The sequence below is a fragment of the Euprymna scolopes genome, chromosome 44 (assembly GCF_053919585.1).
Source record: "Euprymna scolopes isolate OS-2025 chromosome 44, ASM5391958v1, whole genome shotgun sequence".
Lineage (NCBI taxonomy): Eukaryota > Metazoa > Mollusca > Cephalopoda > Sepiida > Sepiolidae > Euprymna > Euprymna scolopes.
This window is the reverse complement of record NC_136525.1, coordinates 693,195-720,490: the sequence shown is the minus strand read 5'-3', so window position 1 is coordinate 720,490 and position 27,296 is coordinate 693,195. Positions and strand designations below refer to the sequence as shown.

Below are 27,296 nucleotides of genomic sequence, written 5' to 3'. Positions count from 1 at the left end.
TCTGACGAACTACAAGCTCTTGTGCCCTCTTGACGAAAATACCCGACAAACTTGACAAGCAACAAAATTCCACCCCTACACAGTAGAGATCCTTAGATGTAGGAAAGCCTTCTACTCTTATAGCTTCTTCCTCAGAACTGCTAGACTTTTGAATTCTCTTCTGGTTTCCTGCTTCCCCAACTGTACTGACATGCAGAAGTTCAAGTGTAATGTGAACAAACATCTTGCTGCTAAACTCCCTACATAGTACCTCTGCAACTTAGGTCCCTGATAGTAGCCCCCTACATCAATTGTTTGAGGTGAAAATGTAATTAAAAAAAATACCGCCACTCGGACATAAGGAGCTATTATTTGGGACCATTTTCTCACTGAATTTCTTCTTCTGAGCCTCGAAATTGGTATGGTGGGAAGCTGAGACTTTACTCTGCAAGATAGACCAAATATCTTGATCTCACCAGTTGATTTGAAACGTTTTAGTGCTCTCCACACAAATATTCAGTTCACATTTAAGGTCTCCGCAATGTCTCTTGCAGACTTTCCGAAATTCGAATAGCTTTACAATGGCAATTCATTTCACTAAATAATGTGACATATTGTCAAAAGTTTTTTTTTTTTTTTTTTTTACACGTTCACCACTTATCAAGGCCCGGAAGCCACTCAGGGATAAGGGTTATTGCAAGTACAATACGTTAGTGTGGAGATTTAATGAAGTGTTTACTTAAGGGGGCGGTTCATTAGGAATTTGTTAACGTTGGACTTGAAGACATCCAGGTTGTAGTCAGGTGGGGAGCAGGCAGACGGAACAGAGTTCCACAGGCGTGTAGTTCTAAGAAAGAAGCTTTGTTCATGGAATCTACGTTTTGATTTAGGCACAGATAAAGAGTGGGGAAAATTTTTGACAGTGGATTCAGCTAGACAGGTGTTTTTCATGAAAGATTGGCGAGGGGGGACCAGAGATTGGAGTTCAGACGAGCACCTGCCATGGAAATAACGATAAAACAAGGATAGGCTCGCAACGTCTCTTCTGTGGGAGAGAGGTTGCAAGGTAGAAAAAGGGTGCCCCCCACTAAGCCACGAAGTCTATTTTGTACTCTTCAAGTAAATTTTTATTCATATAAACCTGAAAAATATAACAGTTCATTAAAATTCACTAAATATAGATACAAATAGAAAGTTGTAATGGTAAATATTGAACACCCTGATTACATGTACTCAATTTTATGTACATGCATCGTCTAAATGTTAAAATTGACAAAATCATAATGTTACCATGTTGTTGAGAATACGTACTCTAAACTTCAAGCATGATCAGTTCATTAGTCTATCCTGTACAATGTAACATAATACGAAAATTTACTCAGAAACGAGCAGGCCACGCGGTCGTAAAATATGCTTAAATCCATCCATCCAGTTTGGCCGATTGAACTCACTCCACGAGTTTGTAGTGTAATTCAAATCTTGTTGGTAGCTGAATACTTAATGTTTCGCCAGGGCTATCAAGGGTATTTTTTATCATGACATCATCAATAGATGGGGTGCCTACCACGGTTTAACAGAGTCCCATCTACCTTCGAGCGAAGGATAGATCGCGCCAGTTTCTCAACCTGGTACATACAGCGCCTCGCCTTTCCAAATGGTTACTCATCTGGTACTGGCCAGGCGCAACGTTGCTTAACTTCGATGATCTGACGAGAATAATGACTCCAGATGTATCTTTTCTTTTTCTTGTTGAAATTTTATTCGTTTATTCAGCAAAAAATGTTCACTGGAATTAAATTATGACCTTTTTTTCTTTCTTATTTCACAGTAAACCTTTGCCATCGGAAATTACGGGTTCCTATTACGTGTAAAATCCGTGTCTTTGAGAGCATTGAAAAAACAGTTAACTATGCACAAATGTTGGAAAAAGCCGGTTGCCAGGTATGTACTGCCAGATATATATAAAATTGAGAACGTGTGTGTGTGAAAAAAAAAAAACGTATCCAACCAATTAATGCTCGTTTATAAAGGGTTTTTGTGAGAAATAAAATAAAAAGGAGTTGATGTGCCGTAAAAACAGACAACCAAAATTTTATAATTTGTTTTTTCAGTTGTTAACGGTTCATGGTCGCACTCGAGAGCAGAAGGGTCCGCTAACTGGGTTGGCCAGTTGGGAACATATCAAGGCTGTCAAGTAAGTTTTTCTATTTAAATATTTTTTTAATCTGAAACAAAGTTTATTGCCACTGCAATGATGTAAGAAGCTATTGTCAACTAGGTACAAACTAAGTGGGGAGTTGGGTAGCAAGATATTTGTTCACATTACATTTAAATTTCTGCATGTTCGTACAGTCGAGAGTGTGGGAGAAATGGGGAGTAGGGAAGGAACTCAGAGAACAGGTACTCTGAGGAAAACTACTGTACTGATTGCATTGAAGTGGCACTTACCCTAGGTGGGTTGAACTGTCTTCCTCCAAGGGAGGAAGTTTCATGGGAGTATGAAATTCAAAAGTGGTCCCCAATTGCATTTATATCCACATCGAGAGATGACGACATTAGGTTTTTGCAGCTCCTGCGAGGAGGTGTTGACGTCCTCTTATATACAGCTCCTGCTATTCCTAAATGGTCACCCATCTGCTACTGACCAAGCTTAACGTTGCTTATCTAATGAGAACTGGTGTGTTATACTTTATATACAATAATATTAGAACTGAAATATGGCATAATCACATTGACACACTATTCCCGTTAGATCACTCAAGTTAAGCAACATTGAGCCTGGTCAATACTAAAATGTTACAAAAGATCCATTCTATCGTGCAACACGAAACTTTCTTCTTTTGTTGGATTCCCAGTCACTACGGTTTCCGGGGAAATGATAAAGCTGACATGATGGCCAAAAATTCCTTAAAGCTACAAATAAACGACATAAAGGTCCCATATACGGATTACAAACATTCAATAAACATTTTTATCACAAAGAAATGGCAAGAAAATTGGAACAATTGCCAAAACAACAAACTCTTCCAAATTACTCCTATACTTAAAAAGAACCCTGTAGATACCAGAAAATCATGTAAAGAAGAAGTGGTCTTATCACGTATCCGGATAGGACACACATACAGGACTCACTCCCACCTACTAAAAAGTGAAGAACCCTCCAAATGTATACCATGTCACGAACCTTACACAGTGAAACACTTTTTACTTGACTGTCATGATCTCACACGAATTCGTCAACACTACTACAAGGCTACAAGTTTAAAAGAACTCTTTGATAAAGAAAATCCTAAAACCATTCTAAATTTCTTAAAACAAGCAAATCTTTACCATAAAATATAAAAGCCATCAAATAACAAACTACACCAAAACATTGGCCGAATATACCCAGCGAAAATCGATTCTGAAAATATCAAAAATTTAAATCTTGTATACAGCATTAAATGACCCAAAGAAGGTTGATATGCTGGTTAAACAAGCAAACAAACAATAATATTAGAACTGAAATATGGCATAATCACATTGACACACCGTTCCCGTTAGATCACTGAGGTTAAGCAACATTGAGTCTGGTCAGTACTAAAATGAGTAATCATTTAGGAATTCCAGGTGCTGTATATGCTCTCTGCTTATCTCGGCATTGTTTTCAGTCATCCTAGATTTCTCCTTGCCACTGGACTCAAGCAATACCAACCCAGGAGAGGTGTGGTTGGAGATTGAGCAACCTTCGCCTCACAATTACAAGCATTGCTACCTTTACAGGGGTATCCATTGTCTCTTGAGACTGAACAGAGGCATCAAGAATAGAAAGGCTTCTGACATCTAGGGTCTTCTATAGTGAAGTGGTGGGATTTTGCTACTTGTCATGAAGGATTAATACAAGATGTAATCAACAGTTACTTCTGTTAGTGCAGTTGAATTATATATTCAACTAGCAAGGCTATCTGGTATTGCTCAGGAGTGAATAAATGTAGCAATATTAGCGATGTGAAAATGACGCAGGAACGGATAGTTCCACAGTGGAAGTAAATTCGGAAATTCCCGTTAGAAAGCTGATGTGTCAGAAAATGATGTTAGGTATAGGAAGTCTTGAGTGACACGTAGCAAATAAGCAAGTCAAATCTTTCTAAGTGTTCCGGCAAAGCACGGCTCACACAATTTATTTGCATAATAGAAACAGTGGTGCTTCTAACAGAATTTAAACCAAGCTGTTTTATTTTTATTTTAACCTTAACTTAAGTTTTAAGTTTCGTTTGGCAAATGTTAGTTTGATTTGGTTCAAATCCTGTAGAAGTACCAGAACCACAAACGCTGATATTGTGCACAAGATGTGTTGAACACGTATGTTTAGATCCTAAATTTGAAAAATGGAAATATAGCTTAAAAGTAGTCTTTTAAGCTATATTTCCATTTTTCAAATTTAGGATCTCCACTAATCGTACTCTATCGTTTGATCCATGTGATAATTGTCTTTGTGCAACACCGAGATCCTCCTCTCGTGATTTTCCTCATCCAATTCTTTTCAACGGACAGTCTTGTGTTTGCAACACTTGAAGACAGTTTACGGGCAATCTTGAGTTTGCAACAGTTTAGGACAGTTTCCAGTTTGGACAATTAAATTGTGGCCCAGAGCCGATTGAGGTGGACACTGCCTCGACAGAACACCAAGATGTGGACATTTATGTTTAGAAAATTGCACTCTAACTCCAGTGGGAAGCACTCAATTTCCTGAGAAAAGAAATGGGTCAATCCAAAATTGTTATGACCGTTTGTGAATGTGAAGAGGAGGATCGTACGATGCAGCACTAGTTTGTATGCCCTCTACTGCCTAACCAATGCGTGTAAAAGCTCTTTTAGAATATAACACTAATGCAAAAAATTGTATAAAAAAGTCTAATACTGTTGTATGAATACAAAGACTATGAATCATTGTATTTTTATGAACTAAATATATATCTGCTTTGTGTTCAAATAAGTTACCTTAGCTATCAGTAATCTCCCTTTATTAAAGAACTCTTCAAATATATACTTTATGTAATCCAGGGATTCTCAACCAGGATCCACATAGACCCTACGGAATATTTCTGGAGCTCCACAGGTAAAATATAACAAATTTGGGGTTCACAATGATATTTTGGTAGTCCATGAATAGAACCAACTCATAATGGTTTTTATTATTAAAACATTTAATTTGTACTATAATTTTGGTTTGACATGGAAAAAGCTGAAGTAGACATTCTAACGAATTTGAATGTATTTTCTAGATTTCAGAAAATTTCCATAAAATTACTTTCACTGCAATAAAAATAAAAAAAAAAGTGATAGGAGCTGGTTTTAAATATGCGCATCGGACAGTTGGTTCTTTTCCTATTGTCTGTCTGATGTTCGCTCTCCCATACTATAACCAGTAGTTATGAGGAGTCCCCCCAGAAAAAAAAGAAGGAAAAAGGAGACCATGAGTAAAAAAAAAAAACGTTCAGAACCACTGGTGTAATTTCTGCTATTATATTAAAAGAAACTTTCTCTGTGTGTGAATTTGTTCCCTTTGGACTCAAAAATGTCTGGGTCGATTTTTTTTTTTTTTTTTTTTTCAAATTTCACACAAAGGTACTTGATGTGTCTGGGAGTGTTCTTATGTAAGTTTTGTATCAGAATGCATCAAGTAAGTATCAAAAATCTATAAAATCCAATTAAAGAAGGAAGCCCGATTTTGAGCAAAGTTAACACTTTTATATAACCTAACATCACAAGTGCATTTGAAGTTTTATCACCACACAAGCAGAAAGGCCCAGCCTATAAAATCAACAGTACTTTTTTTTTATAACACAGGGGTGTGTTTAAAATGAATGCTTCTTTTTAAAGCACAATTAAACCACGATACTTTACTTTTGTATGTTTAACTTTAATTCAAGTGATTATGTAAAAATAAATTCATACAATCCACAGTTGGCTTTTTGATAAGAGAGGGGTGCATTCGAAATGAATGATTCTGTTTAGAGCACAATTGAACCATGATGCTTGACTTTTGCGTTTTAAACTTTATATGAAGTTATTATTTACAGATAATTTTATAAAATCAACAGTAGATTCTCTACAGTGCAATGTGCAGTATATTCTTCTCCTCCTTCAGAATTCTCAGTTTACAAAAGTCAGTAGACATCTGACAAAACTCACTTCTGCCAAAAAGAATGCCCTTGTCTTTTTATTGAAACCGTTTGCCTTTCAAATGCATATTAGATGTCCTGAAGTCTCGTTACCTCATGAGATCGTCAACCTATAAGTAAACACAGCAGCCATTTTTTTTTTCATTCTCCTTGCTTAATGTGAACACTGCATGCATAAAAAAATCAGGTTTGTACTGATTTTTAATCATACAATGTATATTGTGGATTAAGTCACTCGGGAAAGCATGTGAAGCTTCGTCACGGTACATTGCAGTGTGGTCCTAACTTAAGCAAGCAATGATTGATTTGATTAAAAAATGGGCAGTTTCACCAATTTCAATGATAATAAAAGTATGAGAGAGTAGAACAGTCGATCCGGACAACGTCAAATCTCCCTTCTAGTAATATATATGAATTATCTTTTTTGTATTTAGATGAGATACTTCTTTATCAGTTATCTCCCCTTTATTAAAGAACTCTTCAAAGGCATCACGTGGGATATAAGAAAGAGCTTTTATCACCTGGCTACAATAACGTTTGGCCTTTTGGTTAAGATCAAAGTGTAGTATCTGTTCTTCAGATGCTGCACTTCCATTTCTTGTTCTCTTTGGGTGGAGGATCAGTCCTTCACAACTGAGACAATTTTTTATTTTTGTACCTTTTCTCCACGTTAAAAAACAACCCTGGTGTCTAACTCTGTCCCATGGGGAGGCATAGTAAATAGGTACAATAACGTTTGGATGTTGTTATTGCAAAAAATCAATCATGTTCTGCAAAGCTAAATATGAAAAGAATTTTTTTTTTACAAAACAACAAAACCAAACACCATGAATAAATATTTAAAGATATGAAGAACTTGAAGCATAAAAACTTTCTTTCAAAGTTATCAAATTCGGTATTAAATAATCCGAAAAGGTTGATTTGTCGTAAAGCAAAACAGCCAAACCAAAACTATGAAAAATATTTGCAAATATAAACAACTTGAACCAGAAAATTTTTTTTTCTGGTTGGATTTGGCATTAAATGACCCAAAAAAGGTTGAGATGCCATAAAACAAAACAACCAAACAAAATTTCTTTCTATTTATGCATAAGAAAAAAGTTGCTGTTATGTTGCTTCAACGTGAATGTTGCTACTGGTAAAAATATCTCCAACAATGAAATAATATTCGGGATCTTTTTTCAGATTTACCACTGAATTCATATTTCCAAATCAAATTAAATGTATAGAAATTTAAGTTGAAATTAGTGATAGTATGATTCCGATTTTTTATAAATCTCTAAATATTTAATTATAGAATTTTTTTTTTTTTTGATTATTGTAAAAATATATGTTACAATATGCAGACTGTCGCTTTCTGACTAACTCACTTCTCTTCTGCCTTGCTTGTTTATATCGACCTGTTCTCTCGCAGATGTATAACCCCAGCAGACGTTAGGTCACTTGACCTATTTACCTACAGTAATGTCAGTTGTGATAGTTCTACTTTATCATTTGGTGCTTGTAGCCTGCAAACTGCTGTGTGTGTGTGTGTGTGTGTGCATACAGTCTTAGCACACAACAGTTTAAGAGTTTATCGGTTAAATATTTACATAAACATACATATATACATCTACTCTTTTATTTATATCAATTCTGGTGTTACCAGATCAGGCTGTCTGAAGATAATGGCTTCCTGAGACGAAATGCACGTAACATTGATGCCTTTTGTTTTTCTACTTCCTTTTGCAAAACTTAATTATGTTCTGCAAAAACAAAAACAAAAACAACAACCCACTTTCTTTTTCCCCATTTCCCCTTTCTCTATCTCCTCCACTTCCTGTCTGGTTTCCTAACTTAAAATGTATCAAAGATTAATACTGTAACCCTTTTCCCTCTCCCATTGCAAAACTCATTCATGTTCTGCAGGGTAAGGAATAAAACCGATAAAATCCACTATAAAACAACTAAACCAAGCACTACAAACTAGTGATTGACGATACAAAGATCTTGAATAATAAAAACCGTCTACAAATAACTGCAACATGAATACTATTTCCAAAATAACTGGATTCGGCATTAAATAATTTGAAAAGGGTTGATATGCCGTAAAACAACCAAACTCTACAAATATTTGAAAATATAAAGAACTTGAAGTATAAAAACTATTTCCAAAATCATTGGATTCGGCATTAAATAACCTGAAAAGGGTTTATATGCCATAAAACAAAACAACCAAACCAAACTAAAAACTTGAAAAAAAAATTTAAAATGCTGACAGAAATTCACCAAATAAATACCATGGTGGTATTTACTTTTTATGTGTTATCTTTAGGACTATAACAACAGCATATTCTTTTCTTTCTTTCCATTTCCCCTTTCTATCTCCCTCATTTCCTGACAGGTTTCTTAACTTGAAATATACCAAAGATTAATACTGTAACCCTTTTTCCTCTCCCATTGCAAAAGTCATTCATGTTCTGCAGAGCAGGGAATAAAATCCACTACAAAACAACCAAACCAAACCAAACCCTACAAACTTGCGATTGAAGATACAAAGAGCTTGAAGAATAAAAACCTTCTACAAAATAATTGGGTGCAACACGAATACTATTTCCAAAATAACTGAATTCGGCATTAAATAACCCAAAAAGGGTTGATATGCCATAAAACAAAACAACCAAACCAAACTCTACAAATAAATATTTGAAGATAAAAAGAACTTGAAGCATAAAAACTATTTCCAAAATAACTGGATTCGGCATTAAATAACCCAAAAAGGGTTGATATGCCGTAAAACAAAACAACCAAACCAAACTCTACAAATAAATATTTGAAGATAAAAAGAACTTGAAGCATAAAAACTATTTCCAAAAAACTGAATTCGGCATTAAATAACCCAAAAAGGGTTGATATGCCATAAAACAAAACAACCAAACCAAACTCTACAAATAAATATTTGAAGATAAAAAGAACTTGAAGCATAAAAACTATTTCCAAAATAACTGGATTCGGCATTAAATAATTCGAAAAGGTTTGATATGCCGTAAAACAAAACAACCAAACCAAACTCTACAAATAAATATTTGAAGATAAAAAGAACTTGAAGCATAAAAACTATTTCCAAAATAACTGGATTCGGCATTAAATAATTCGAAAAGGTTTGATATGCCGTAAAACAAAACAACCAAACCAAACTCTACAAATAAATATTTGAAGATAAAAAGAACTTGAAGCATAAAAACTATTTCCAAAATAACTGGATTCGGCATTAAATAATTCGAAAAGGTTTGATATGCCGTAAAACAAAACAACCAAACCAAACTCTACAAATAAATATTTGAAGATAAAAAGAACTTGAAGCATAAAAACTATTTCCAAAATAACTGGATTCGGCATTAAATAATCCGAAAAGGTTTGATATGCCGTAAAACAAAACAATCAAACCTATTTATATAGATGAAAAAAATTTACCTAATGTGTTTCTTTTTTTTCTATTTGTAACTTTGTAACCATGACCAATGTATTATTATTTTTTAAAAAATTGACTTAATGTTTTGTTTTATTTATTTATTTTTTTTTGTAACAGGGCCAATGTAAGCATCCCGGTGTTTGCGAATGGAAACATTCAGTATTTAAAGGATGTTGACGAGTGTATAAAAGAAACAGGTGTAAATGGAATCATGTCTGCAGGTAAGCAATAATTCAAACAAATACAGTGAGGACATTGTAAAGGCTGCTGCAAAGAAGGTGCGCTCCCTCTACCATGCATGAAAATTACTCGCACCAAAAAGCATCTTATATGTTTACAAAACCACAATTCACCCATGCCTGGCGTATTCTTGCCACATCTGGGTGGGAGCATGTACCCCTAGTCTTTCACTCTTAAACAGGAGCCAAAAAAAGAGTTTTAAATCCAATAGGTCCCACACTATCAATCAAGCTCCAACCTCTGTCCCATCACCACAATGTTGTATGGCTGTGCCTGTTCTACAAGCATTTGATGCAATGTGCTCTGATGAACTCATTGCACTTGTGCCCCCCCCTCAACGTACATACTCCAACAAACCCATCAAGCGGCACAATCTTATCCCATCACTATAGAGGTCTCTAGATACCAGACAGCCTTCTACTCTAATAGTTTCTTTCCTTGGACTGCTAGACTGGAATTCCCTCCCTGTTTCATGCTTCCATCAAGTGCTACCAGATTAGAGTTTCTTAAGATATTGGCTTCCTGAGATGAAATGCACCTAACAGTGATGCTTTTTGTTTTTCTACTTCCTTTTGCAAAACTTAATTATGTTCTGCAGGGCAGGGAACAAAAACAATAAAATCCACTATAAAACAATCAAACCAAACACTACAAACTGTCGATTGAAGATACAAAAAGTTTGAAGAATAAAAACCTTCTACAAAATAACTGGATGCAACATGAATACTATTTCCAAAATAACTGGATTCGGCCTTAAATAATCTGAAAAGGGTTGATATGTCGTAAAACAACCAAACCAAACTCTACAAATAAATATTTGAAAATATGAGGCATAAAACTGTTTATAAAATAGCTGGATTCAGCATTAAATAATCTGAAAAGGGTTGATATGTCGTAAAACAACCAAACCAAACTCTACAAATAAATATTTGAAGATATGAGACATAAAACTGTTTATAAAATAACTGGATTCAGCATTAAATAATCTGAAAAGGGTTGATATGCCGTAAAACAACCAAACCAAACTCTACAAATAAATATTTGAAGATATGAGACATAAAACTGTTTATAAAATAACTGGATTCAGCATTAAATAATCTGAAAAGGGTTGATATGCCGTAAAACAACCAAACCAAACTCTACAAATAAATATTTGAAGATATGAGACATAAAACTGTTTATAAAATAACTGGATTCAGCATTAAATAATCTGAAAAGGGTTGATATGTCGTAAAAACAACCAAACCAAACTCTACAAATAAATATTTGAAGATATGAGACATAAAACTGTTTATAAAATAACTTGATTCAGCATTAAATAATCTGAAAAGGGTTGATATGCCGTAAAACAACCAAACCAAACTCTACAAATAAATATTTGAAGATATGAGACATAAAACTGTTTATAAAATAACTGGATTCAGCATTAAATAATCTGAAAAGGGTTGATATGCCGTAAAACAACCAAACCAAACTCTACAAATAAATATTTGAAGATATGAGACATAAAACTGTTTATAAAATAACTGGATTCAGCATTAAATAATCTGAAAAGGGTTGATATGTCGTAAAACAACCAAACCAAACTCTACAAATAAATATTTGAAGATATGAGACATAAAACTGTTTATAAAATAACTTGATTCAGCATTAAATAATCTGAAAAGGGTTGATATGCCGTAAAACAACCAAACCAAACTCTACAAATAAATATTTGAAGATATGAGACATAAAACTGTTTATAAAATAACTGGATTCAGCATTAAATAATCTGAAAAGGGTTGATATGCCGTAAAACAACCAAACCAAACTCTACAAATAAATATTTGAAGATATGAGACATAAAACTGTTTATAAAATAACTGGATTCAGCATTAAATAATCTGAAAAGGGTTGATATGCCGTAAAACAACCAAACCAAACTCTACAAATAAATATTTGAAGATATGAGGCATAAAACTGTTTATAAAATAACTGGATTCAGCATTAAATAATCTGAAAAGGGTTGATATGCCGTAAAACAACCAAACCAAACTCTACAAATAAATATTTGAAGATATGAGACATAAAACTGTTTATAAAATAACTTGTTCTAGCATTAAATAATCTGAAAAGGGTTGATATGTCGTAAAACAACCAAACCAAACTCTACAAATAAATATTTGAAGATATGAGACATAAAACTGTTTATAAAATAACTGGATTCAGCATTAAATAATCTGAAAAGGGTTGATATGCCGTAAAACAACCAAACCAAACTCTACAAATAAATATTTGAAGATATGAGACATAAAACTGTTTATAAAATAACTGGATTCAGCATTAAATAATCTGAAAAGGGTTGATATGCCGTAAAACAACCAAACCAAACTCTAAAAATAAATATTTGAAGATATGAGACATAAAACTGTTTATAAAATAACTGGATTCAGCATTAAATAATCTGAAAAGGGTTGATATGTCGTAAAACAACCAAACCAAACTCTACAAATAAATATTTGAAGATATGAGACATAAAACTGTTTATAAAATAACTGGATTCAGCATTAAATAATCTGAAAAGGGTTGATATGCCGTAAAACAACCAAACCAAACTCTACAAATAAATATTTGAAGATATGAGACATAAAACTGTTTATAAAATAACTGGATTCAGCATTAAATAATCTGAAAAGGGTTGATATGCCGTAAAACAACCAAACCAAACTCTACAAATAAATATTTGAAGATATGAGACATAAAACTGTTTATAAAATAACTGGATTCAGCATTAAATAATCTGAAAAGGGTTGATATGTTGTAAAACAACCAAACCAAACTCTACAAATAAATATTTGAAGATATGAGACATAAAACTGTTTATAAAATAACTGGATTCGGCCTTAAATAATCTGAAAAGGGTTGATATGCCGTAAAACAACCAAACCAAACTCTACAAATAAATATTTGAAGATATGAGACATAAAACTGTTTATAAAATAACTGGATTCAGCATTAAATAATCTGAAAAGGGTTGATATGTCGTAAAACAACCAAACCAAACTCTACAAATAAATATTTGAAGATATGAGACATAAAACTGTTTATAAAATAACTGGATTCAGCATTAAATAATCTGAAAAGGGTTGATATGCCGTAAAACAACCAAACCAAACTCTACAAATAAATATTTGAAGATATGAGACATAAAACTGTTTATAAAATAACTTGATTCAGCATTAAATAATCTGAAAAGGGTTGATATGCCGTAAAACAACCAAACCAAACTCTACAAATAAATATTTGAAGATATGAGGCATAAAACTGTTTATAAAATAACTGGATTCAGCATTAAATAATCTGAAAAGGGTTGATATGCCGTAAAACAACCAAACCAAACTCTACAAATAAATATTTGAAGATATGAGACATAAAACTGTTTATAAAATAACTGGATTCAGCATTAAATAATCTGAAAAGGGTTGATATGCCGTAAAACAACCAAACCAAACTCTACAAATAAATATTTGAAGATATGAGACATAAAACTGTTTATAAAATAACTTGATTCAGCATTAAATAATCTGAAAAGGGTTGATATGCCGTAAAACAACCAAACCAAACTCTACAAATAAATATTTGAAGATATGAGGCATAAAACTGTTTATAAAATAACTGGATTCAGCATTAAATAATCTGAAAAGGGTTGATATGCCGTAAAACAACCAAACCAAACTCTACAAATAAATATTTGAAGATATGAGACATAAAACTGTTTATAAAATAACTGGATTCAGCATTAAATAATCTGAAAAGGGTTGATATGTCGTAAAACAACCAAACCAAACTCTACAAATAAATATTTGAAGATATGAGACATAAAACTGTTTATAAAATAACTGGATTCAGCATTAAATAATCTGAAAAGGGTTGATATGCCATAAAACAACCCAACCAAACTCTACAAATAAATATTTGAAGATATGAGACATAAAACTGTTTATAAAATAACTTGATTCAGCATTAAATAATCTGAAAAGGGTTGATATGCCGTAAAACAACCAAACCAAACTCTACAAATAAATATTTGAAGATATGAGGCATAAAACTGTTTATAAAATAACTGGATTCAGCATTAAATAATCTGAAAAGGGTTGATATGCCATAAAACAACCAAACCAAACTCTACAAATAAATATTTGAAGATATGAGACATAAAACTGTTTATAAAATAACTGGATTCAGCATTAAATAATCTGAAAAGGGTTGATATGTCGTAAAACAACCAAACCAAACTCTACAAATAAATATTTGAAGATATGAGACATAAAACTGTTTATAAAATAACTGGATTCAGCATTAAATAATCTGAAAAGGGTTGATATGCCGTAAAACAACCAAACCAAACTCTACAAATAAATATTTGAAGATATTAGACATAAAACTGTTTATAAAATAACTGGATTCAGCATTAAATAATCTGAAAAGGGTTGATATGCCGTAAAACAACCAAACCAAACTCTACAAATAAATATTTGAAGATATGAGGCATAAAACTGTTTATAAAATAACTGGATTCAGCATTAAATAATCTGAAAAGGGTTGATATGCCATAAAACAACCAAACCGAACCTGCTTCCATGTTTAACATGCAGAAATTTATGGGCAACGTGAACAGACCTCACACTCATCTTTTCACATAGGGCCGTGTAGATATGGTCACAAATAGTAGCCTCCTTATCTTCCAAGTGGCAATATTAATAAAGAATTTTCAATACGTTCTAAGTGTTGAATAGCGGGGGACATTTTTAAGGATAACGCTGAGTTCATATTGGGCCAGTACATATAACGGATATAACGATGAGGATGAGAGGGAGACATTTATACATATGATGATAGTGATGATAGGGAGAGAAACATTTATATATCAGTTCTTATATTTCTTGCAACACATACAGAGAGGGGGAGGAGAGATACATATTCCTAGGAGAGTTACGCAATGTTCATAATAAGATGATGAACGCATTACCTTCAGGGTGTTGAAAGATGACAGAACACATTTACCTTTCAGTTGGTGGAATGACGACATGAAGACAAACAGTTACAAAATATCGATGGTGATTCTTTATTCATTGGACCGGTCGAATGATGATGTTAGGAATTCAAATTCGGGATCTACATAGTTAACCTTCTACCCCTTCGCCTCTAAGGGGACCCTCCTCTGACCATGTCAACTCTTGACCGATCAACTCTCTCCGACTGACTCTGCTGACTGTTCTGCCTCAACTGCCCTGATCTGACTAACACTAGCTCCTATATTGAGAATCCCCCTTTTGCTATGACATCAGAAGTGTGTTTCTCAAACGTGACCAATTCACGTGGCTATGCACACACTTTTCCAAAACACACTTCTGCAAACAAAGAATCCTCTCCTAACCTATTTTTTAACCTAACCTATTTTTTAACAATGTATTTTTAATTTGCATTATTCATTCTTTTTAACGGACATTTTTAATATTCAGTTTTGTAAAAGAATGAACAATCAATTCTTTTTACGATATAAACAATATCTAACTATTTATAATAGAATTTAATAATAGGCCTTTTTAATATTCCGATTTCTAACATTCTATTTCTTAACCTTGCTTACAAGGTTCGAGTCTCGGCTTATCCTAATCTCTATTTCACTTATCTAATGTTCTTCTTATTTACATGGAAAGGATCAGCCCTTTTTCCTGTAACATAAGCATGGAATATTGTTGCCACATCTGGGCTGGAGTATCTGCTACTCATCTCTCACAAGGTTTAAAAAAAGAGTCTTCAATCTAATAGATCCTGCACTCTTAAACAAACTCCAACCCCTGTCTCATCACCACAGTTTTGCATCCTTGTGCCTATTTTACAAGTACTTTAATCAAATGTGCTCTGATGAACTCATAGCATTTGTGCTCGTTTCGATGTACATACGCCCAACTAACCTGATAAGGAGCAAAATTCTGCCACTTCAAGCTATGAATGAATTTGTGTATGCTCAAAAATAATAGAAATATGTCAGCAAGTTGAATATTATATATATGGGGTGAGTCATGGGAAACGGATGTTTTTGAATGCTCCTTGCTTTTCTCATAGTTTTGTTTTCCTTTTTTTTTAAAAAAACGTCCGTTTCCCGTGACTCACCCTGTGTATATATAGAAACAGATGTTTTTAAAGAAAACAAAACTGAGCAAAGAATAATCAAGAGTGTTAAAATCAGATGATGAGGGAGGACATTCTTCTTTGCTGATCCAGGATGGACAGTTGTCTCTACACCACTGCTGTGTTAGATGAGCAGTATGGCTTGTCGCACCATCTTGTTGGAAAGTCCTAACTTCATTAACGTACACAGAATTACACAATGCGGTCAGTTCAACTTTAAGAATGTCCTCAATGTAATGTTCTTTGTTAACCTTGACCCCTCAGGAGGAGAAAAATAAGTGGAGATTTACCTCTGTCAGAAATGGCTACCCAGACCATCACTGATGCTGGTTTCTGCGCCCTGAAAACCTTTCCTGCATTATCAGGTATTACCTCACAACTTCTCGCAAGGATTCTATAATTTTGATGATTGTGGGATTGTTGAAGTGAGAACAACTTTTCATCCGTGAAGATGAGTGTGCCCTCTCTGAAACGGTTTAGCAAGAGTCGATTACTAATGAGTCTCTTTGCAATTGTGGGTTCAGAAAAATACTGTCGCTTTTGTAGCTTATAGGATGACATCTGTCGGTCTTGTCGATATATTCTTCACATATTCATTAGTGATGTTTGTGCTTACTTTGCTATTTGTCTCATGGATCTTCTTGGATTTCTCCTGATTATTTTCCTAACATTTTTGATGAGTTTGAGTGTTCTGGAGGTTTGGGGACAGCCTGATTGTGATCTTTGATCAACAAAGTTTCCCGGTAACGATCAAGTATCCTTTTTATGAACATTTTGATGATTTTCCCTAACTTGAATGTTTCTGGTCAACACAGGTCCTTCTCATGCTGCTCTATGATAAATCTTCTTTTCAGTTCAACTGCCATTGTTAAAAATTAGTATCTTTTGTTTCTGAAAAATAAGAAATCATATATTACACTAGCCTTGGTGCCCGGCGTTGTCCAGGTGTGTGTTGAGTAAAAAAAAAGTGGTAGTAGGCAGGTAAGCTTGAACCCGTACCGCAAAGGAGTAAAAGAACGTGAAAAACAAAACCTGACATCTTTGTCATTGCGTCCATTGCCAAACCGGAAGTGACGTAGGTTTAAATTAAGGCTAGAAAGTGAAAAGAGGGGATGACTTTGAAAAATATTGGCGAAAAAAGCGACTCCCTCCCTGTAGAAAAGTGCCCAGTCGAGGATGAAGGAATTAATGTTTTTGACCAATTTTTCAATATTTGTCATCCGAGATAAGTATCGTTCAAAACGATACCGTTCTCGTGAAAATCCGTCGCCTCTGTTGAAAGTTTTAGGCAAACAGCCTGATTGTGATCTTTGATCAACGAAGTTTCCAGGTAACGATCAAGTATCCTTTTTATGAACATTTTGATGATTTTGAGGTTTTTTTCCTTACCAATCTCATGAAAATCCGTCGTCTCTGTCAAAAGTTTTAATATAGGAAGCTAGGACTTTAACTACACAACAAAAAAAAAAAAATAAAACTAACATTTACAAATGAACGTACCCACTATTCTATAAATATAGCTAGGAACATGTACACAAAATAACCGGAAATTTAGAAATCCTCTTCTTCCTCTAAAAGACATTGCCATATTGTCATCCAACCAAGCAAACCGGAACGAGCTAAGTACTAAATTTTTTTTTTTTTTTTTTTCTTAAAATCTTATCTTAACTCCTAACTAATGTACCATGGTGCCTCGTTATAATTTTGTCTTTCTATTTGTTTTAGTTATGTATATTTTTGTTTATTTTTGTCTTGCAAACTAAGATGAAAATTGCCCCCCCCCCCCCCACTTGAAAGGGGCAAAACACTGCGCACCCATGCTATATTCAAGTAAACTAGCGATAAAAAGGTTAGGCAAAATTCCAGAATGTTCCACAAACTAGGAATTATTTTCTCCTATATAGGAAGCTAGGACTTTATTTAAGTAGTATACTTAATATATATTACTATAAGCTTGTTTGTATTGAAATGTCGTTTCCCTGCTAGGTATATTAAATCACTGAATATTGTTTTACTTTCACTTATATTTGTAACTTAAACGCAGTGACTATAGCTATGTCGCTAAGACTTTTACTGAGCCGTACCAAACTGAGTGTATTTTACTATGAATCCCGACGCACCATACACTAATAGTTTTTTCTCTCATTACGGTACAAACCCCTGCTTGATTCTATGTATATCCAATATATATACTTTACCTTCAAGACGACTGCCTATGTCTGATTTGCATGTTAAATTAAAAAAGAAAATAAATTTTTTTTTCTTCTAACTAAACTTTACTTGACACTCAAAATTCTAATTAATTCTACTGTATTCTGTAAATTTAACCCTCTCCTGAAAACTAACAATCTGCCCTATTCCCCAAGCTGCCACTAACACGCATACATTACATACGACTTGGATGGGGGTCCTCAGCTTTCAAAAACTGAACCTATACTCTCTAATGCAAAATACAATTTTCTGATTTATAAATGAAAGCTGAAGATATCCTTATTAGAAATGGAAACCTACTTAACACCCATAAACACCATACATTCGCATCTACTGGAAATCTCCCCATATATTTATTTACTGTATATAATGTAGATGCCATAGCATATAATTTACTTCCACCTGTACTATATTGTACTTATCAAAAATGACATTACTTGTATCTATTAAATATACATAACCCTTCTGCCATCTAAAATATCCAGAGCTTGTACAACAATTTTTAGTTAATTCGTAATATCAAGCGATTCTGTAACGCATTATCCTATTCCTAAGCCAACATAAAAATAAAAAGAAGAAAATTTTATTTTACTTTTATTTTTTACTTATTTATTTATTTATTTATTTTCTCAATTATAAATTTAAAGAAAAAAAACATTAAGCCATATTAACTCCTTCCAACAGACCTGTTTGCTAATATAGCTGCTTCCACTACATGAACTCTTACTCACCCCCTCCTCCAGTAACAAACAATGAAATAGCAATGTCCCGTAATCACTTTGAGGAGTGTAATCTCTCAATAGATATATAACCTTTATAAACTAACTCAGTAACAACACTAACCACCCTCGTGGGGGTCACAGAAATACCTGGATTAGGACCCAGGCGCGGGGCAAGCCCTCTCGGTACTGATGGACCCGTAGATCTTCCCAGGTCATCCGTCTAGGAGAAGGAAAACTCTGAAGCTAAACCTAAGGAGAGGAAGGCCTCTCCAGTCTTGGATGACAACCTTCCTAGAGCTGGTGACTCAAACAAATTACCGGTCTGCAAACCTAAACTGCTTAAGGAGTAGATAGGCACTGTCTATCACCCGGCTTCCATACTCCTTTGTCTATTAGCTAGGCGTAGAGGTCAAACCACTGGGAGTCGACAGAAACACTCGGTAGTCGATCTTGTTTCCTGACTAGGGCAATGAACGCCGATTTTCCCCACTCCCGACATATCCCAACCCTTAAACTGGGCACTTGGGAGTGCTTGAATACCGTAATGCCAGTGCAAGCAGATTGGGTTGACCATCATCTGATGGGTTGAGGGTACCGGATAGATAGTTCCTGGCTGCTGTTCCCGACTCGTAGTACAGGAGTCCAAACTCTTTGGTAGCGCTTAGAGCGGCTGCTTCATCAACAGTTTTATAATATCGGGAAAGGGACCTTGCACTCATCCCCGGTGGGCTATCCTGAGGCCACAACCCTAGTAGATGGAGGGACAGCTGATGATCTGCCTGTGTTGCATGTCTTGTATTCTGCATAACCACTTGCTCAGCACCCCTTACCTAAACTGAAACTCTTAAAAATAAAAATGACAGTACATTAAAAAATTACGCTAAAACCAGGCCAAAACTCAAACAAAAACAACCTGCCTTCTCCTTTGAGGCTCGCATTTATGAACATCTGTGGGCTTAGAACTAATTTAAATAATGTTGAAGCACTTCTCCTAACAAACACCCGGGATATCTTAGCACTAAGTGAGACTAACCTACACTCTTCCATCCCCTCTAACTACTTTAACATGCCTGGATACCTTCCACTCTGCCGTAAGGACTCTCACAGACATATGCATGGGCTTGGAGTCTACATTCGAAACACCCTCCCCTTGACTAGAGAAACTAAACTAGAATCAGACTATCAAGCCTTTATGTGCTTTAAACTTAACATGCAACATAACATTAGCTACTTTTATTTTCTCTACCGCTCTCCCTCGATCCAGGACTGTACCTTAATAAACAAAGTCTCTGACAGCATAGATACAGACAGCACTTTCCCTCGACACTAGCGCACAAGTGCATGTATTTGGTGACTTCAATGTCCACCACAGCAACTGGCTTGGATTTTCTACTTACACAGACGCAGCTGGTAACTTCTCTATATCTCATTCCCTATCACAGGAAATTACGTTGCCAACCCGCTTCCCGGACCAGCAAGAACAACATGCATCACTTCTAGATCTGTTTCTGACTACAGTTCCCGATGACTGTGTAACCAATGGCCACAGCCCTTTTGGGAATGCCGATCATGCAATGGTAATGGTTGAAATGGCCCTAAACTCTAGAGCCAAAACTGAAGAGCCACTACTCAAAACAACGAGATATTATAAAAAGGCTGACTGGGAAGCCATCAGGGACCTCATCAGGGACACTCCATGGCAAAATATCTTTTCACTTCCTTCTGAACATTGCGCAAATGAGACCACTGAATGGTTTAAAGCGGTAATTGAAGCACATGTTCCCACAGGCAAATTCTATACAAACCCCACTCTCCTGAATGGTTCACTTCAACTTGTGCAGCTGCCATAGCACAAAGGCAGCATGCATACTGCAAATTTAACTGACATAAGTCCAGTTCAAACAGACAGAAGTACATAGAAGCCAGAAATAACTGTAAGAAAGAAATAGTGACAGCTAAGAGAGAATTTACTTAAACAACCCAAAAAAGCATCGAAGCACAGAAATTAGGAACCCGAGACTTCTGGAAAATCTACAACAGTGTAGTAAATAATGGGCAATCAACAATTCCCCGACTATCCAACAATCATGAGGTTGTTTGCTCAGCAACTGAGAAGGTTAACATGCTTGCCAGACGGTTTGCCTCCAACTCCACACTGGACTCTGCTAACCACCCCCTCCCTAACTTTCCTTTGCAGACAGACGCCATACTAGACGATCTGAAAATTACCCCTGCTCAGGTGCTATCATAAGAAAGCTTGACACTGCAAAAGCATGTGGACCTGATTTCATCCCGGCTGTGCTATTAAAAAAGTATGCTGCCGAAGTAGCTCCAGTTCTCTCCAAACTTTACAACAAATGCCTTAATGAATCTTGCTTTCCTGTCTGCTGGAAAACTGCTTCTGTAGTGCCAGTTTTCAAGAATTCTGGTGAAAGAACTGACCCAGTAAATTATTGCCCCGTTAGCCTCCTCCTACTTTTTGCCAAAATATTTGAGACCATAATTAACCAAGCTCTAGTCCATCACCTTACAGATGCTAAACTTCTGACTGACCAACAATATGGATTTAGGCAAGCCCATTCCACAGCAGACATCCTAACTGTAATCTCAGAATGTATATACCAGTCACTGGACAAAGCGGAGGAGGGTAGAGCGGTATTTCTAGATATATCTAAGACTTTTGACAGGGTATGGCATGAGGGTCTTCTCAAGAAAATCAGATCATATGGCATCACTGGAAGAATACATAACATAATTAGATCCTTCTTAGATAAGAGAAAAATCCAGGTTGTCCTTGACGGTCGTACATCTAAACAATATGATATAAATGCGGGAGTGGCTCAGGGGTCTATCCTGGGCCCTCTATTATTCCTAATATTCATAAATGACCTCCCTGACAAAATTGTCTGTGAGATGAGTATGTATGCTGATGACACTACGCTCTATAACAGACATGACAGGAAAACAAATGAACACATATCTAAAGAAATGGCAGAAACACTAGAGGAAGACCGCCGATCCATAGTGGAATGGGCACAAAAATGAATGGTCATCTTCAATGCTGCCGTGACTAAACTTGTTTCCTTCAATTATTACAAGAAACCTTTCCTACCGCCAATGGCAATGGCCAATGACTCTTTATCTGAAAGTACATCTTTTAAACTCCTCGGCCTAACGTTCATAGGAAACATGAGTTGGAACAGTTACATTGTGAACATTGCCAGGACCGCTGCGAAGAAAGTGGGCTCTCTCTGCCGTGCTAGAAAGCTATTAACGCCTGAAAGTATCCTATACCTCTATAAGGCCACCATTCTCCAATGTATGGAGTATTGTTGTCATATTTGGGCTGGTGCATCTGCCACTAGTTTCTCGCTCCTAGACAAGGTTCAAAAGAGAGTCGCCAACCTGATAGGTCCTGAACTGTCAGCTAAACTTCAGCCTCTGTCTGACAAAATATTGCATCTCTTTGACTATTCTACAAGTAATTTAATGGTGAATTCTCTGACGAACTGCAAGCACTTGTACCCCCTCGATGTAAATACCCCCGACAAACCCGACAAGCAGCTAAATCCCACCCCTTCACAGTAGAGATCCCTAGATGCAAGAGAACCTTTTACTCCAGTAATTTCTTCCCCAGAACAGCTAGACTTTGGAATTTCCTTCCGGGTCCCTGCTTCCCCGACTGTACTGACATGCAGAAGTTCAAGTGCAACGTGAACCAACATCTTGCTGCCCAACTTCCTACACATTACTCCTGATGCTTATGTCCCTGATAGTAGCCCCCTACAACAAAGTGGCAATGTGCCTTAGTTGGGGTAAAAATGTAATAAAAAAAAAAATTTTTTTAAATATATACATACATACATGCATACATACATATATGCATACATACATTTAAACAGACAGGTGAGGTTTATATTATAGACTATCATATATTGACAATAAAATTAATCATCAAGCCCAAATATCATGTTATATTGTAAACATCACAGACGGAATTTGATGAACCACATTATCATTATTATGTTGTTTTTTTTTAGTTTATTTTTTGAATTAATCCAGCAGGTAAATTATTCCTCATAATATATAATAATCGATAGAGGATTGATTCCATAATAACACATACGCAATCTGCATAATTTGAAATATGTTTAAGCGTAATGTATGATCGGGCAACACCGGGTGTCCAGCTAGTACATATATATATATATATATATATATATATATATATATATATATATATTGCTGATAAGATATGTTCCAACTTATTTTTTTTAATCTATACATGGAATTTTTAAGGTATTGCAGGAAATTACTGCAGATTGTTTTGAAATATATCATCTTTTTGGAAAAAGTAAATTTTATAACAAAATGTATATAGTCATAATGACGGAAAAATATCCATAGCACACAGAAAATAGTCACAACTTCCTTATTTTTAGTCAGATTTTAAAAAAATTTTGTAAGATTTTTTTTGTAGATCATCGAACTCTTTCTGATGATATACACCTTATTGAGATATCTTAGTTGATTTCCATTTTTTTTTCTTGTGTGTTGCTATAACAGACAGACAAACATAGTTTTATTTCTTTCCGTTATTTAGAAGGAAACCTACACAACCCTGCCTTATTTAATGGTGTTAGTCCTCCTGTCTGGGAAATGGCAGAAGAATATCTGGAAATGGTCGATAAATACCCGTGTTCCACTTCTTATATTCGTGGACATTTATTCAAAATGTTCCAACATGCGTGAGTAATCCAGATTTGAACTTTAAAAAAAAGTTTTTTTTTATTTATTTTTTAAAATTGTTTTTAATTATTTAAAAAAACATTTTTAATTATTTTTTTTTAAATTTTCATTTTTTTTTAAATTACAAATTTTATTTAATTTTATTATTTAAAAAGATTTGGCATGAATAATCCAGATTTCAACTAAAAATTTTTTTTATTATTTAAAAAAAAAAAAACATTTAAAAAATGGAAAAACAATTTTTATTTAATTTTATTATTAAAAAAAAATTTGAGTGATCCAGATTTCAACTTGAAAAAAGAATCTTTAATTATTTAAAAAATCTATTTTATAATTTTTTATTTAATTTAATTTTTTTTTAAATTTATTTAAAAAAATTTTTGTATTTTTGAGTGATCCAAATTTCAATTTGAAAAAAGAATCTTTAGTTATTTAAAAAATCTATTTTGTAATTTTTTATTTAATTTAATTTTTTTTTAAATTTATTTAAAATTTTTTTTGTATTTTTGAGTAATCCAGATGTCAACTTTTTTTTTTTAACTAATGATTCGTCACTTATTAAGGCCAAAATGCCACTCGAGGGTAAATATTAATGAAATGGATAGCTTGTTAGGTAAATAATATTAAAAGATTAAAAATATCAACTCTAAGATAACTTTTTTTACTATTTTTTATTATTATTTATTTAAAAAAATGTTTTTAAGTATTTTTTTTTTAAATTGGCGCACATCTGAAAGTGGTATCCCCCTCTGTAATTTTTGTATTTTCGTCTTTTTCAATTTTTTCAGCAGGTTATTATCGTATGGTCACTAATCTACCAGATCATCAAAAAAGAAAATACAACAAAAATTCAATATTTAATATTTTTTTAAAGGGTGTTCAGTTTCTAATACAACGTTATAGTAAATAGAAATCCCATTTTGGACTCATCAACTTTTTTGGCTAAATTTTACGAATTTAGCTTTTTTTTAGCCTTTTTGACATTTACAATCTGTTCTTTTCTTTACTTATCAGCATTCTTTAAGCAAATGAACAGAAAATTTGATGAATATTTGTGGTTATCTATCGACTTTTGTCACCAGACTTTTGCATTAAATTTGCTCAACATGTCACATGTAGTTGGCAGATAAAATCAAACATTAACTGTAATAGTACAGATAAAGTAAACTTTGAATTTTCAAAAAAGTCATTACTTCCAAAATGGGGGATTGATTTACGAGAACATTGTATTAGAAACTGAGCACCCCTAAAAAAATGTTAAATATTGAAGTTTTTGGGTTTTTTTTGATAATCTGGTAGATTAGTAATCATTTGATAATAATCTACTGAACAAATGAAAATAAAAAAATTTTTTATTGTTCATTTGGTTGTTGTTTGTTATTGGGTGCTTCAAGTATAATCGATCCATAGCATTTTAATCTAAATAAGAACCATGTTTTATTGATAATTCAACTGGAAGTAAAAGAAACCGGTGTCAAGCTAAAATGTGTCCTTTTGGTTGTTGTTTATTGTGGGGTGCTTCAAGTATAATTGATCCATAACATTTTAATCTAAATAAGAACCATGTTTTGTTGATAATTCAACTGGAAGTAAAGCATTTTTATCAATGAATGCACAGATCAAAAGGACCCAAAGTAAGAATGTTCGCTCCCCCCTTTTTTATTTGTAAATTATTAACTGCAATGCAATAAAATAATTCTCATATTTCCAGGGTTCAAGTTCACAAAGACATCCGAGATGAAATTGCCAAAGCAAATACTTTACAATGTTTCAAATCGGCCACTCAGCAGCTCAAAGAGAAATGTTTGGTAAGCAGAACTTTTTTTTTTTAAATCCAAAAAAAATTGACTTTCTGGATGTGAGTCTTGTGTTTTTTGTTTTTTTTTTAATTCACTTTTTAAAATTAAATAAAATAATCTATTGTTTTGATCAGACACTTGTTCTCATCTTAGAGTGTTATTTGTGCAATGTTTCAGTCAGTGTAGCCTTCGACCATCATCAGGCATGTTGGTCGTTATCTTGGAAAAGAAAGGAGAAAAGTTACTGACTCCGTAGATGGTTTCGTATTCTTCGAGTTGGTTTTTGTTTTTTCACAGTGGTTTCGGATGTGTGAAAAAAATTTATTAAAGTTTCCTCCCCTTTGTTAACCAAATTTTTTTTACACATACGAAACCACAGTGAAAAAACCCTTTATTTACTTATTTACTTTACGGGGACAACATGCTCTTGTTCTGTCTGCTCTTGTTCCGCAAGGACCCGTGGCGCAGTGGTTAGAGTACTTGGAAAAATCAATTGTAAAAGGTGATATTCTCCTGAAGGTTCAATCCTCAGAGTAGGCGACCGAAAAATACAAATGCGAATTACTTAGGACCTCTATCCAGTCATGGCTGACAGAACAAGAGCATGCTACCCTTGTGAATTAAATAAAGGATTCCGCTCAAAATTCCGTCAAAATTCCCAAGATCGATAGAAACATTCTCGAGTTTGACATGATACACCTGAAGAAGGATGAAGGTAACATCAACCGAAATGTTGTGAAAATCACATTCAAGATAAGTAGTTTGATGAATCCAAATAATACGACTACAATATGGTCGTCTTCAAGTCCAATGTAAACAAGTTCTTGTTGAGCCCCCCCCCCCACCATTTCTATCCCATTCCTACCACTAACTATTAATACTTTGTTGTGTTAGTGACTACTGTCCACTCATTAACCCTTATCCTCCAGACCACCAACAAGACACTGATCCCAGACATTGTGCGTGCAATGGATTTTGCGTTCATCTTTACTTTCTTACGACTGTGTCGTCATTTTCACACTGGCGACTGTTGATGAAGATGCACACAGGTCCACAAGTAGAAAAATAAAATAAAACAAACGCAGGAAAAACACAGACGCCGATACTTTACATATCGGTTGAAATCTGGGTGTGTGTGAAACTACCCTCTATACTTTGAGGTCCACATTTATATCTACTTTCGAGGCCGTCTTCGTCAGTTAGTTGATTGATTCATCTCTGTTTGTTCAAGGGCTCTCGATCTGTGGTCTGTCTTCAGTGCCATTCAAACTTCAACTGTCCACCTTGGAGTTCAGGCCTCAACTAACTAAGCGTCCGACTGACCCCTGTACTCTCCCATCAAGTGTCGTTCCTATTGTTTGATCCTTAGTTCATTGTCATTCGTCACACCCTTAATTTAAATCCTACCCTTATTTCTCTTTGTCTGCGTTAAGAACAACTTCCTATCCATTGTCTATTGATAAGTTCTTTTATTACTCACTAAACCTACTTCCTTTTCTTTTGTCATCTTTTTCTTTTGTTCTTTGTCTACCCCCAGCACTCAACGACCTCAGTCAAACAGTCACAAAAAGAAATTTTTTTTTTTTTAAATAACCAAGCAAAATAATTAAAGTTTTCGTGTTATATCTATTGAAATTTTGGAAAAAAAAAAATGTTTCTACGTTTTTCCAGCAAAATATTGAATGTAGCAAAATAATTAAAGTTTTCGTGTTATATCTATTGAAATTTTTGAAAAAAAAAATGTTTCTACAGTTTTCAGCAAAATATTGAATATAGCAAAATTATTAAAGTTTTCGTGTTATATCTA

The 27,296-nt window shown here is 34.3% G+C and overlaps 1 protein-coding gene across 3 annotated transcripts in view; it reads left to right on the top strand.

Moving 5' to 3' along the window:
- The window catches only part of LOC145268647 (tRNA-dihydrouridine(16/17) synthase [NAD(P)(+)]-like), a 59,671-nt gene that overhangs the window by 20,253 nt on the left and 12,122 nt on the right, over positions 1–27,296 (top strand). For all 3 annotated transcript variants that reach the window (XM_080124129.1, XM_080124126.1, XM_080124128.1), the window contains exons 4-8: positions 1,808–1,920; positions 2,091–2,173; positions 9,712–9,815; positions 23,545–23,689; positions 25,402–25,498. In XM_080124129.1, the coding sequence (XP_079980255.1) occupies positions 1,808–1,920; positions 2,091–2,173; positions 9,712–9,815; positions 23,545–23,689; positions 25,402–25,498 (542 nt within the window). The remainder of the gene's footprint in view (positions 1–1,807; positions 1,921–2,090; positions 2,174–9,711; positions 9,816–23,544; positions 23,690–25,401; positions 25,499–27,296) is intronic.